This window comes from Trachemys scripta, chromosome 22 (genome assembly GCF_013100865.1).
Source record: "Trachemys scripta elegans isolate TJP31775 chromosome 22, CAS_Tse_1.0, whole genome shotgun sequence".
Classification (NCBI taxonomy): Eukaryota; Metazoa; Chordata; order Testudines; family Emydidae; genus Trachemys; species Trachemys scripta.
In genome coordinates, this window is record NC_048319.1 from 2,247,105 (window position 1) to 2,260,177 (window position 13,073).

The 13,073-nt window shown below is 48.6% G+C and overlaps 1 protein-coding gene across 3 annotated transcripts in view; it reads left to right on the top strand.

The window, feature by feature from the left end:
- Positions 1-11,947, top strand: part of ARMC6 (armadillo repeat containing 6) — a 12,708-nt gene extending 761 nt beyond the window's left edge. For all 3 annotated transcript variants that reach the window (XM_034755464.1, XM_034755463.1, XM_034755465.1), the window contains exons 2-8: positions 2,696-2,856; positions 3,533-3,615; positions 5,808-6,378; positions 7,102-7,247; positions 7,982-8,113; positions 9,002-9,139; positions 10,519-11,947. In XM_034755464.1, coding sequence (XP_034611355.1) covers positions 2,736-2,856; positions 3,533-3,615; positions 5,808-6,378; positions 7,102-7,247; positions 7,982-8,113; positions 9,002-9,139; positions 10,519-10,731 — 1,404 coding nt within the window. In that variant the 5' untranslated portion in view covers positions 2,696-2,735 and the 3' untranslated portion in view covers positions 10,732-11,947. The remainder of the gene's footprint in view (positions 1-2,695; positions 2,857-3,532; positions 3,616-5,807; positions 6,379-7,101; positions 7,248-7,981; positions 8,114-9,001; positions 9,140-10,518) is intronic.
- Positions 11,948-13,073: the final 1,126 nt, after the last annotated feature.

Genomic DNA, 13,073 nt, shown 5'->3' on the forward strand with positions numbered 1-13,073 from the left:
CGCTGGGTGGGGGTTTATGAGGGGCTGTAGCTCCCTCCCCCCCTCCATGGGGGATCGCCCCCCCGCCCCGGGGTAGCTCCCTCCCCCCCCTCCATGGGGGATCGCCCCCTCCCCCAGGGGGGCGCCACAGCCCCTCATAAACCCCCACCCAGCGCCCTTTGCGTTGTCCCCTAGCAATACCCCGCTTGCCTCGCACACAGCTCTGGCCAGCCCCCCTCTCCCCTAGGCTGGCCCCCGTTCTTTCCAATCTCCCCCCGGGGCCACACGTGCCTGGCTCCTCTCCTCCAGCTTCTCCAACTGCCCCCCCCCCCGAGGGGGGGCATCCTCTCCTGTGCCAGGCTTGAGCTGCCCTTCATTACCGACCCGCTGAGTGGCATGTTAGCGAACACCCCATTCCTATCCATCCCAAGCTACAGGGCCCGATAGATTGTGGAGACCCAGGTAGGGAAGCTGGAGCCCAGCACAGAGGCTTATCTTTAAGCTAAGGATAAAAGCTGAGCGCACCTGCTGTTAGTGCCTGAAATACCAGTCCTGGGGGCCAAGCACTGGCTTATCCCAGTTCTCCTTGACCATCCTTTGCATCCTGGTGGATGCATCTGCCTTATGGCTTTTTGATCATATAAATATCTGCCCAGGCAGGTACTCAGAATGCGGTGTCATATCTTCATGCAGTCCGCTCTTTCTCCCATGACTGGCTCACCAGCACAGCCTGGCAAAATTGCCATTGTCCTAACTCAGCAGTTTCTGTTCAGAGCTGTGAAGAGGTAGGGCTGCAGTGACATCAGTGCCATCTGAACCTTCGCATCTGTAGTCAGGAACAAAGACCTCTTGTTCCAAGTCTTGTGGCTTTGCATTTTTTGCTGTCTCTCTCTTTTTTTTTTTTTTTTTTTTTGTAACTGAATTTTAAATAATAACTGATAAAAGCACAGCTTCTCCTTGGAGATTACTCTTACCTATTGAGTGCCACGGTGCAATGGAAACTATACAAAACAGAGGAAAACCTGGTGCCTGCTCCAAAGAGCTTACAATCAATAGGATAGACATGTTACCCTGCTAATGTTTAAAATATGTAATGTTGTAACTGCTGGGATCTGGTGCCATGGTAAAATGGCTAGAATACAGGACTGAGAACCAGGACCCCTCAAATTCTGTTTCTGATTCTGTGTCTGAATCAAATTAAAAATATTTTATGGAATGGTAAACTACACAAATGTTGCCACAATACTTTAATTAAAAAAAGAAGAAGAAGACACTCTTGTGTTCTAAATCAGAGGTATCACATACAGAAACTTTCTGGCTTTGATCAAGTCACTTATCTTCATTGCCTCAGTTTTTTTTAAAATGCTTATAAATGGACAGTGTCAACTTAAAAAAAAATTAACTCGTGTGAATTTGATCCATCAGTGTTACATCCAAGTTCAGTGTAACTAAAAGAGATAAAGGAAATATATATCTTTTTCTCTCTGTCTTGAACTTTTAGTGGTGCTTTCTGGGTCATCTCTTTCGGTATAGTCCATTTCCCCGGTTGTTTTTGTGAGGCTTTCACACAGCAACAGGAGAGAAAATATGTTTTAAAAAATGGGAATATGTGGTTGTAAAACTGCAGAAACTGATAAGAGGATTCAGGAGCTGAGTGGGAATCATAGAATCATAAAATATCAGGGTTGGAAGGGACCTCAGGAGGTCATCTAGTCCAACCCCCTGCTCAAAGCAGGACCAATTCCCAACTAAATCATATAAATAGAAATAGAGTTTAGGGAGCCCTGGTTCCCAGTCCTGAATTGTAGTCACTTCTCCATGGTGAATCTAAAACTGCTTTAAATATTTTTTTAATTAATTAGATTTCAAGTTGATGATGGCTTTTTAAAAAAAACACAGAACAAATCATGAATTGTTGGGGTGATATCAGGATTGGTAGGCTGGTGAAGGAAGATTAGGGCAGGTTCCGGATTGAGAACCACTGTGTATCTCGGCAATAGATGCAGAATAGGTAGCAGCAAATGAAGCTTCTCCATGCTCCTCTCTGACGGTATGCCTAGCTCTTGAGCATGAAGAGCTCCCTCTAACAGAGAGATGGGCGTTCAGTCTCCATGGTCAATAAATAAACTTGGCCTCCGTTGAGACTGCCAACAAAGGGGCCTCAATTAGCACCAAATATGATGGTTTGCTTTGTGCCACTCCACTGGGAACTGGAATGAAAACCTCAAACTCCCTTCAACCACAGCCACTGAACTGGTGTCAGATGGTAATACCTTCTGGTCATTACCAACTTGGGCCAGATTTGAATTGAAGACCTATATAGGTGATGGGCTCTACATCCTATTCCCAGTCTCCTTAGCCATCTCCATCACAGCACAGGAGGTTTAGGCTGGACATTAGGAAAAACTTCCTGTCAGGGTAGTGAAACACTGGGACATATTGCCTAAAGAGGTTGTGGAATCTCTGTTATTGGATGTTTTTAAGATCAGGTTAGACAAACACCTGTCAGGAATGGTCTAGTTATTATGTATTCCTGCCTTAAGTGCAGGGGATTGTACTAGATGACCTCTTGAGATCCCTTCCAGTCCTACACTTCTCTGATTCTGGGTTCTGAGCTCACCCTACTATCTGTCAAAAGGAAACATTTTTGTTTCTCGCTGTCAAAAACTTCATAATGTTTTGGAGCAAGTCTAATTCTGTGCTTTCCTGATGACAGGTCAAGAAGCCATTCGGTTCCTGTTTAATAATCAAATAAAATGGCATCCAAACGGATCACACAGGAAACATTTGATGATGTGGTGCAAGAAAACATCACAGAGTTTGAAATGGATCCAGATGAGTCTGTGAAAGAAGCTGTCCAGCAATTTGAATCTCAGGGTATTGCAAATCCATCTCACTCTGAAGCAATAAGGATATGACAGATATGTAATTAAAATGCTTTCAACACATTAAAAATCAGGGGTCTGCTGAGCTTTTGGGTATGTGTTAGAAATGCTAACTTAGCTCTCGTATAAGCCAGTTATGGGTGTTAAAGAATCCCAAAATATGTCCTCAGTTCTTTCTGGAAACTGGCTGCTAATAAAGGGAAGCACTTCTCTAAACCATTTTGTTCTTTTTCGTATGGCACTTCGGTCTGCAAGATCCCAAAGCTCTTCAGAGAATCTGCATGTAAGGGTCAGTTGCCTGCCTCTAAAATGCAACCTCTTCTGAGGTGGGAGGCAAAGTTGTTTACAACACCCCATTTTTAAGGAGTGGTCATGGTAGGAAAAACTGCTCAAGGTGGAACAGCAGGAGGGAATTTAGAGAGGCAGAATGAACTTTTTCCAAGTTGGAATTTAGCCTGAATTGCCCCTTACTTTTAAAAAAAGGTATTTTCTGATTGCAAATGGCCAAGACTTTGGTTTTGTATCCCTTCCAAAGGATGTCACAAACATCCTAATAATCCATGCCTGTGTTTGTTAACCCTCAGTAAAAAGACATAAGCCTAATGTTCTTCACAGTTTTCACCAGAGTTCCTGTACACCTGCCTCCTTACTTCTCTCTTGCTTTTTAGGTGTTGATCTGAGTACTATTGTAAAAGCTGCACGGAAACCCACCTCTGAAAATGGCCAAGAGCAAAAACACGACATTTTGCAGGTAGGAAATGTTAATTGTAGCTTTTCAACAAGCTGTGTGGTCTAGTGGTACAAGTAAGGAGCTCTGGCTTCCACTTCTAACTCTGCCACTGACTCTCTATGAGCCCTGAGGAAGGGCTAACCTCACCGTGCTTTAATGCTTCCTCACTCGTCAAATGGAGATATTCATGTACCGGGTTAGCTCTTGAAGCACTTCAGGTGGAAGGTGTTATGTAAGTGCAAAATAATATTTCCTGGCCAGCAGGAGCAAGGAGTGCCTTGAGTAGCTTTCAGGCAGCCTCCTCTTGGCCAGAAGGAAGGGTCAGCCTGACATGAAACCTCCATAGATGTTCTGAAAAGGGCATGAATAACATAAATGGGATCACTGGCTAGTCTGAGGATTGGTAACATGATGTGGAGCCTTTCCCCTCTCGTCTTCAGTTCCAATCTAGCCCTAGGTCAGCGGTGAATATAACTTTGCCAAGAGGTGAACAGTGGGGTCCCTCAAGGATCTATGTTGTTCAACGTATTCATAAATGATTTGGGAAAGGGAGTGCAGCGTGAAGTGGCAAAGTTTGCAGACTATTCAAGATAGTTAAATCCAAAGCAGACCGTGAGGGGTTACCGAGGGATCTTGCAAAACTGGGTGACTGGGCAACACAATGGCAGATGAAATTCAACATTGATAAATACAAAGTAACCTACTTGGGGGAAAAAATAATCCCAACTACACATATACAATGATGGGTTCTAAACTAGCCGTGGCTTCCCAAGAAAGAGATCTTGGCGTCACCATGGATAGTTCTCTGAAAACTTCCACTCAGTGTGCAGCAGTGGTCAAAAAAGGCTAACAGTGTGTTAGAAACCCTTAGGACAGGGTAGAAAATAAGACAAAGTATCATAATGCCCCGTTTAAATCCATGGTGCATGCACACCTGGAATATTGTGTCTAGTTCTTGGGTCCCTATCTCAAAAATGATATAGTGGAACTGGAAAAGGTTCAGAGAATTGCAACCAAGATGATCAAGGGTAGGGAATGGTTTCCATATGAGGAGAGACTAAAAAGAGTAGGGTTGCTCATCTTAGAAAAGAGATGACGGGGCGGGGGGAGGGGCTGTAGAGGTCTATAAATTCACGAATGGTGTGATAAATAAAGTGAGCAGAGAAGTGGTGTTTGCCCTTTCTCACAATACAAAAACCAGGGCTCACCCAATGAAATTAGTAGGCAGCAGGTTTAAAACAAACAAGAGGAAATACTTTTTCACACAACACACAAATTGTTGTGAATGAAACCCATTGCCATGGATGTTGTAGTGGCCAGAGTATAACTGGGGTTCAAAAAAGAACTGGTTACATTTATGGAGGATAGGTCCATTGATTATTAGCCAAAGTGGTGAGGGACGCAGCCCCATGCTCGGGGAGACCCTACGCATCTGACTGCCAGACGAGGATAACAGGTGGATCGCTCCATAATTGCCCTGTTCTAAACACTCCCCCTGAAGCTCTGGTACAGGCCACTGTCAAAGATACGATACTGGGCAAGATGGACCATATTCGGACTCAGTATGTCAGCTCTTATGCTCTTATTTACCGATGCCCGTTTGTTGGCCTGAGTGAAATGAGTTAGTGGGATCCAGTCCACTTGCGAATGGGCAAGTTCGTCCACTTTACAAAAATCACCATTAGAAGAGGCATTTTCCAGGCAAACGCTGCAGAGAGGCCAAGAGCTGAATGGGCCGTGGGGACTGAATTCCCCTTTCGTCCCTAGAGGTGGTCCCTGCAGCTCAGGAGTGAGGCATGCTGCAGGGGGAAGAGCAGTGCTAGGCCACCTCTGACCCCATTGTAGGGATGTAAATACCCATTAAAAAAGTTAACTGTTTAAACTATTAAAATGATCATTTAGTCGGTTAAAGGGAAAGGGGCTGGGGCCATTGGGGCTGCTCGGGCCGGGGCTGGGCCAGGGGTTAATGGTTAGGGTTGGTTAACCGGTAAGATTAATGCTTACCTGTTAGCCATTTAGTATTTTACATCCTTACCCCATTGTGTGCCTAAAGACTAATGGCTATCTCTTGGGCTGTCTAGTGTTTCTCATCATGCCAAATTTGCTTAAATTTAAGGGGCGAAACGGTTATAAATATGCAGATGTGATGATCCAGTGGATTTTTTTCTCAGGAGATTTTGGGTTTAACACTAACCCCCATTTTCCTTCCTTAGACATTAGACTCACTCAGGAAATCCATTGCTGACTCTGCACTCAGTGAGGTCGGTGAGCAGCTAGTGCGCTTCAGTGAGCAATGCAGAGAACAGCTGGCTGTCCGCTACTTGGCTGGGCAGAAAGGTGCCTGTCCTGTGGTGCTGTCTGCCTGCAAGCTGGCCTCAGGAGACAGAAGTGCCATGCTCAAGGCCCTGCATGCTTTTTCTGCCCTCATGGATGGGCAGCCAGACCTGCTCGACTCTGCTGGCCAAGAGCTGTTGCTGCAAACGCTGAAGGAAAACGCAGATGACGCTGAAATGACTCTAGCTGGGATCCGGTGCATCCGACACGCCTGTCTGAAACATGAGCAGAACCGCCAGGAACTGGTGAAAGGTGGCATCCTGCCACTGCTGACGGGTGCCATTGTCTGGCATGGTGACTGTGCTGGCGTGGTTCGAGAGGCCGCCTCAGCGCTCAGGGTCATGACATTTGATGATGACATTCGTGTGCCCTTTGGCCAGGCCCATGATCACGCCAAGATGATTGTATCAGAAAACAACGGTTTAAGGATCCTCATAGAGGCTGCCAAAGGTAGTATTAACCCTTTGACTTCTGGTTCTTATCTCACGCCCTCTGTGCTCTCCTACCCCAAGGTCATGCTGCTTAACGGCAGGTTTAATTTTTAGTTCTTTGTGTGGCTGTTTAGTGGTCAGAGCAGAGGCCTGGGAGTTAGGACTCTGCGTTCTTTTCCCAGATTTACCGCCAGCTCGCTGTGTGTGACCTTAACCTCTCTGGGCCTCAGGTGACCCCTTTATAAAATGGCAGTAATAACTTGCTCACCTCCCAGGGAGGGTTTTGAAGTTAGCTGCTGCTAAAATGCTTTCAGAGCCTCTGAAAGGTGCTGCAGAAGGGCAGAGTATGGTAATTGCTCCAAAGGCAGCTGATGGGTCAGGATTTCAGTTTTCAGAGCTAACAGTCACCTGGCTAGAGAGCAGTGAACAACCCAGGCAATAGCTGTGTTAATTTATTCCACACGTGACATCCTCCCAGTGTGCCTTTCCCTAGGCTTGTGAGTCAAAAGGGAGGTCAAGCTCCGTGGCTCATTCAATTCCTAGTCTGTGGTTTTTGAGTCTCAGTCAGTGTCAGTTATCATGGTGAGTTTTGGATCATGGACTCCTGCCCCACTAAGAACTGGACTGAAACCTACCAGTTCATGCTTGGTCCTTCTTCTAAAACCCATGTGAAACTGATTCTGTCAGCTCCTCCTCCCCAGCTCCTATTTATTTTTCCTCCCTTGTCTTCCTCCTTCTGCAGCATTCACAGACGACTCCAGTGTTCTCCGTGAGCTTTGTGCCACCTTGGCTCGCCTGTCCGTCCGGAACGAGTTCTGTCAAGAGATTGTGGACCTTGGAGGGTTGAATTTCATGGTGGCACTGCTGGCTGACTGCATTGACCATCAGGTACTGTCCCTCTTCAGTGAGTGGGATGCTTTCCTGGAAGAGAGGGTATTTATGGGTAGGGGTTGGGAATAATGTTGCCTAGTACGTAACATGGTGCTTTTCATCTTCAGTGCACTTTCCAAACATGAATGAGCATTAGGCTTTGGTAACCTCTACCCGTGGGCTCTTACCACACAAATGGCACTGCTGATGCCCACTTACCACCTTCTACATTCTGGCACGCAACCCAAGGTTGCATGTGCTGAGTTGGAGGGAGAGCCAAGAAGAGAACCCAACACCCCGGTTCCAGCCTCTGTTCTATAGAGCCTCCCCGATCCAGGAATAGATCTAGTTCTCAGGAAAGCTGGAACATTGGCTATGCTCTACATACTCATACTATCTCTGATTTTTCTAGGGAGTTGGGTGTCCAAATCCCACTGAATTTCTATGGATTTGGATATTTAATTCTCTTAGACTTCTTTGAAAATCCCAGCTACTCTGAACGGGGCAACTTGGCCATTCTGCCTGGGGCCAGTGGAAAATGGCATCTGGGATGTGAGGGGCTGGGAGTCCTGAGGAAAATGTTGCTATTCAGGTAGAGTCTTTGACCCCCATTGGTCCTGCCTGGTCCTCAGGGCTGGGAGTGAGGTGGAAGGTGCTGCCTTTCAGGCTGAGTGGCAGTGATCTGTTTTGCCTGACTTACACGGGATCTGGTGGGTTTTGTTCCTCTCGGTTCTCTTCGTCGTTGAGTGCAGGAGCTGGTGAAGCAGGTGCTGAGCGCCATGTGGGCCATCGCAGGGAATGATGACGTGAAAGACGCCATAGTCAACACTGGAGGAACAGACCTCATTGTGCTGGCTATGAGCCATCATCTCGCCAGCCCTCAGGTATACATCAGTATGTGTGCTGGGGACTCCCTGTGCTTTGGAGCTCTGCGTCTGTCTGGGTTTGGAGGTCTGATTTTTGGCCCATTATTTCAGTTCTGAGAACAGCATTAACGGTTCCCTCACCTGCGTTTCCTCCCCAGGCAGTGCTACTCGCAACCCCCAGAACTACTTCTGACTTGGAGCAATGCCCTGCTGCTGCTGGGATCAGAACTGTGCTAGCTGCAGTCGTAGCGAGTAGAATTCTGCTCCCAGCATGGACAGTGTAGCAAGGCATGCATTAACCCCTTGAACGCTCCTGTTTTCAAGCCTTTGTATGACATCCAAACAGTTAACCACTTTCTACCGTTCTCGTACATTTATGGTCCTGGACCAGATGGCCGAGGAACTGGAAACTGGATACTGAGTTTTATACATCTAGGTCAATAGTTCAGATCCAGCTATCACTGAAAATCATTCTTCTCTGATATCTGTGTGCTGGCCTCTGCGTCAAAAGAATATACGGGACGAGTTACCGGCCAGCAAATGTTACCATCAAAACCTCCCATGTCTTTCTCCAGTTGCCTCTTTTCTTGGCAAAGCTGAGGTCTCTGTGGACAACAGGGGTGGCGTCAGAAGGGGGTGTTTGCCTGGCTGTTGGCCACGCCGTACCTGTTCTGTGATAAACAGAGGCTGTCGTTCTCTAGGCCCATCAAACGGATGTCTCACACCAGCACCAGACTCACTGTGTAAATCCCCTGGGAGATGGCATCTTGGCTTGGTGGGAGACTGGCCTCCTTTCCCCGCCGGGGGAATGAATAAGGGGTAGGGAGGCTTCAGGGGGGTGCTGACTCTCTTTTCTGAATGCAGTTGTTTCAGCCAATGATTCCCTTCTTCCTCTTGGTCCCGCAGATCTGTGAGCAGGGCTGTGCAGCCTTGTGCATGCTGGCCTTGCGCAAGCCAGAGAACTGTAAAGTCATCATGGAAGGTGGAGGGGCCCTGGTAGCTCTTCAGGCCATGAAGGTGCATCCAAGAGAAGTGGCTGTGCAGGTACCTGGCTCGGAGCTCTTTATTACTAACCCAGTATCATAGGTTTCCCTGCCTCCCTGGGTTTCACCCAGGATCTGTACAGAGTTTGCAGCTGTGTGGTGAAGATGATGAAGAAGTGGCGGCTGGAGCAGCGTTCTGTGGTTCTTTCAGAGGCATCTGTCTGTCTGAGCTGCTTGATGCCAGATTCGGACTGGAAATTGTCCTTTGATTGTGTTCTGTCCCCAAGACCTTGCTGTGCAGTTTGCATTCTTCAAGCCGTACCTGTGTCACTAACACCTCTTCCTGCCTGTGTAAATATAGCCCTGCGCCCAGCCCCGTGGATGGGGTTACATTCCTGCCAGAGTCTGCTCAGATTGGTCACAGGAAAGGCAGGCTGCCTGTCCCCCGAGACAAAGGGAGACCCTTTCACAGGGAAAATCCGCCCCCGTCTCATTCCCTAAGCCCTGTAGGACCCTGTACCTGCTCTGCAGCTTTTCTAAATATTTTACATCGTTTAAAAATGTTTTATTTAAACCCTTTTTGCGCTAGTGTGTGCTATGACACCATAAGAATGGTCACACCAATGGTCCATCCAGCACCGTATCCTGTCTCTGACAGCTGCCAGGCCCAGAGCCTCAGGGGGAGTGTACAGAACAGGGCAATTTGGAGAGATCCACCTGCCTTCCCTTCCCCAGCTCCGGCAGTCAGAGTTTGGGGACACCCAGAGCAAACCTAGTTATACTTTTGGCCTTCACAACATCCCCAGGCAAGGAGTCCTCACATTCCAAAAGTATTCCCAGCGCTCAGTGAATTCAGGGACCAGAATGGAAGGCTGATCGTTTTCCCTCCTTGTCGGATGTCCTCGCCCACGTTGCAATCAATGGGTTAATGTCTCTGGCGGAAGGGTGCTCCTGGGCCCAGCTCCCCAGACCGTGCCCCGTGTTCCTTGTTTGAGGGTGGCTGATCTAGAATTAGGAAGTCGCTTTGGGATGTTTGGGTTCTGTGTGTTAAGGGAAGGATTTGTTCAAACTGGATTTAACCATGTGGTCAGACCCTTGTGCCTATCTCTTGAGTCTGCCAAAGAGGCAGTGAAAGGTCCTAGGGGTGGTGAAGGAAGCAGTCAGGGATGACCCTGGGCAGTTGGCTAGTTTTCCCACCGAAGCAGGTTTTAATCTGTGATCTGAATGCAAAGTAACTGCCACTTCTGTATCTGTGGCTGCTACCTGGCCAGGATCCAACTCGTGCAAAGCACGTTGGAATCTCTTGCATAGGAAGCGGGCACTAGACTAAGCCCAGCCTTGCTGTGCGTGCACCATCTGATTCCCTTGTGGGTGACCTTCTGCTCCTCCCCATGCTCCCTCCATGAGCCATGAACCATTCTCCTGTCCCTCTCTCCTCAGAAACAGGCCTGCATGCTGATCCGGAACCTGGTCTCCCGGAACCGGGACTTCTCTCAGGCTATCCTGGAGATGGGAGCTGAGGACTTGATTGTGCAGGCTCGTACGGTGCACCAGGACTGTGACGACATAGCCAAAGCTGCCTTGAGAGACCTTGGCTGTAAAGTGGAGCTCCGAGAGCTGTGGACAGGCCAAAAGGGAAGCCTGGCTCCCTAAACCACTGCCCCCGAGATCCCTGGAAGCTTGGGACATCTCAGTATGCAGCATCTACAGGCAAATGTGGCATCAAATAATCTGCACTTAAAACTGGCCCCGAGCAGCTGAAGAGAATTCCTGACCTGTGAGGCTATCGCGGTGTGGGCTGTACTACACAGGGGCATCTAAGCTGTTGCTGAGATGGCTTTGTGTATATAGGCTACAGATATACAGAACTTGTTGTGATGATCTACTCTCTCTACAACTTGATGCCTGGGAAAGACCTACTTCTCCCCTCCCCCCACATTGCTGTGTTACATATTTATGGGCTGTTCCTATGTGTGTCTGTCCATGTTGTGATCCAAAGTAGATCTCTTCCTGCAGCAGTTTGGCATCTACCATTTTACCAGCCTTGTCCTACCTCCTGACCCCTGCTCTATGCCACTGGTGGCTAGCTGTCCCAAAGACTATTTGAGGGAGATGACACCAACATAGTGAATGTCCCCTCCTATCCCAATGCTGTTACTAGCGTGCTATGCATTGTCTCACTGGGTTGGCTATCTCCATTTCCATCCGCTACAGCGTTTTAAACAAATGCAAGGTATTGGCTGGAAACGTCATGGTCCCGTGCCTCACATTTATAATCGCTGAGCTTCCAGAAACAAATGTAAGCCGGAACAATCCTATCAACTGTGAACAATCAAACGATAGGTGTGAGAGAGAGCTTTGGGGGCAGGGGAAAAATAGCTGGCTGTGCCACACTGTGGTGCTACTAGAGAGCCAGCCACATTTTGAGTCCTTTGCTGGGATCACCAGACGTACTCTTCCAGAGCCGAGACTCTTGGATCTTAGTTGCCTGCTCTTATCCACAGGCCATAGCTCCCCTTGGAGAGGGAAGACGCTATATTTGGAGGAAAGGGGGGAGGGTGGAAAAGATGAGTAATGCTTTGGGGCATTTTAAACTGATTATGCCAAGTGTGTCAGTAAATGCTGCTGCAGCTGTGTGGTGTCTACCTGTAAGGCAGCAAAAGACGTGACAGCTTTGGAAGCCCTACAGGCACTAATTCCGTGTGCGGTGTATGTTTGCAATAGCTGCCTACATCCCTTTCTCAATTGCTTTTTCTGGCGAAAGCTGCGTCCATCTGTCTGTCTCTCTGCAATCTCCGTTCAATAAAGCCTGCCAGGCTGCACCTGATCGTCTCTCCCTAGGACAGGCAGTGACTGGGCTTAACAAAGAGGCCAGAATTCAGCTCTGACCTGGACATTCTGCATGTGAAAGGAGGCCTGGGAGCATTCCGAAGGGGGCATTTCTCTGATGCTGGCCTGCCCTTTTGATACTGCTTCAGCAATGGATCTGGGATGGGCTGGAAGGGCCAGAGTTGCATCTGAGCACAGCAGGGCATTGGGGAGGATGGATTGGCCTGGATGGATATGAATTCTCCTTCGGGCTTAGACAAGTGTTGGTATGATGACTCTTTTCTGCAGCGTAGCCACAGCCTTTCTCCCTTTACTCCTTCCTGGGTCTGAGTCCCTGCGTCCTATCCAGCCGAGGAGGGCTAGGCAGGGTCTGTGCTGCCCTGTGTTAGTTACAGGGGGATTCCAAACATGGGGTGTTACGCTTCCCTGGGGAATGAGTGCACGCAGCAGTGCATGAGGGCCCTGGAGCTAGGGTGGCTTTGAGAGAGGATACCCAGGCCCCTCCAAAAAAGAATCCAAGCCGAGAAAACCAGAAGCTGTTACAGAAATAATATATTTTTAAAAATACCCAGCCCTGGGTGTGTGGCAGTACACGTTCATCTTCCTGAAGTTCACAGAGGCCAGTTACTGGTGGGAAGGTGGATGGGAGGTGCTTTTAATGGGGATGAATGCGGTTCCGCCTGCGGGAGATCCACCATCTCAGCCTACTGCCCACTTGTCCCCTGGCTTCCTCTGTCCCCCGGCTGCTGCCAGCCTGTGGCTTCACCGTAGATGACCTCCTGAAGATCTTTCGTACCCAGCTTACCAAGGAGCGCAGGCTGAGCCGGGAGGGGGTGAATCGTGGCTCTTCACCGGCCCGGTTGCCAGAGGTTGTGAGACAAGAGTGAGGTGATGGCTTCCCGTGCCTTCCTTCCTGTCCGCTTCCTGATGCTTCAATCTGCAAATATCAATGACAGGGAGGAGTTGGTAGGAGGAGCCTTCTCTAGCCCCTCCTCCTGCACATGGGCTGGACTGTCAGCTGTCACTCTTGACAGCAGGGTTTTGTGGGACCATTACAATATTCCTTAACTGGAGCCATCCTCTAACAGTTCCTGTTGGAAAGGCGCCTTGTGCCCCAATGGCTTTGGGCTGAACACAGGCACCAGCAGGGGAGGTTTCACGCTCCT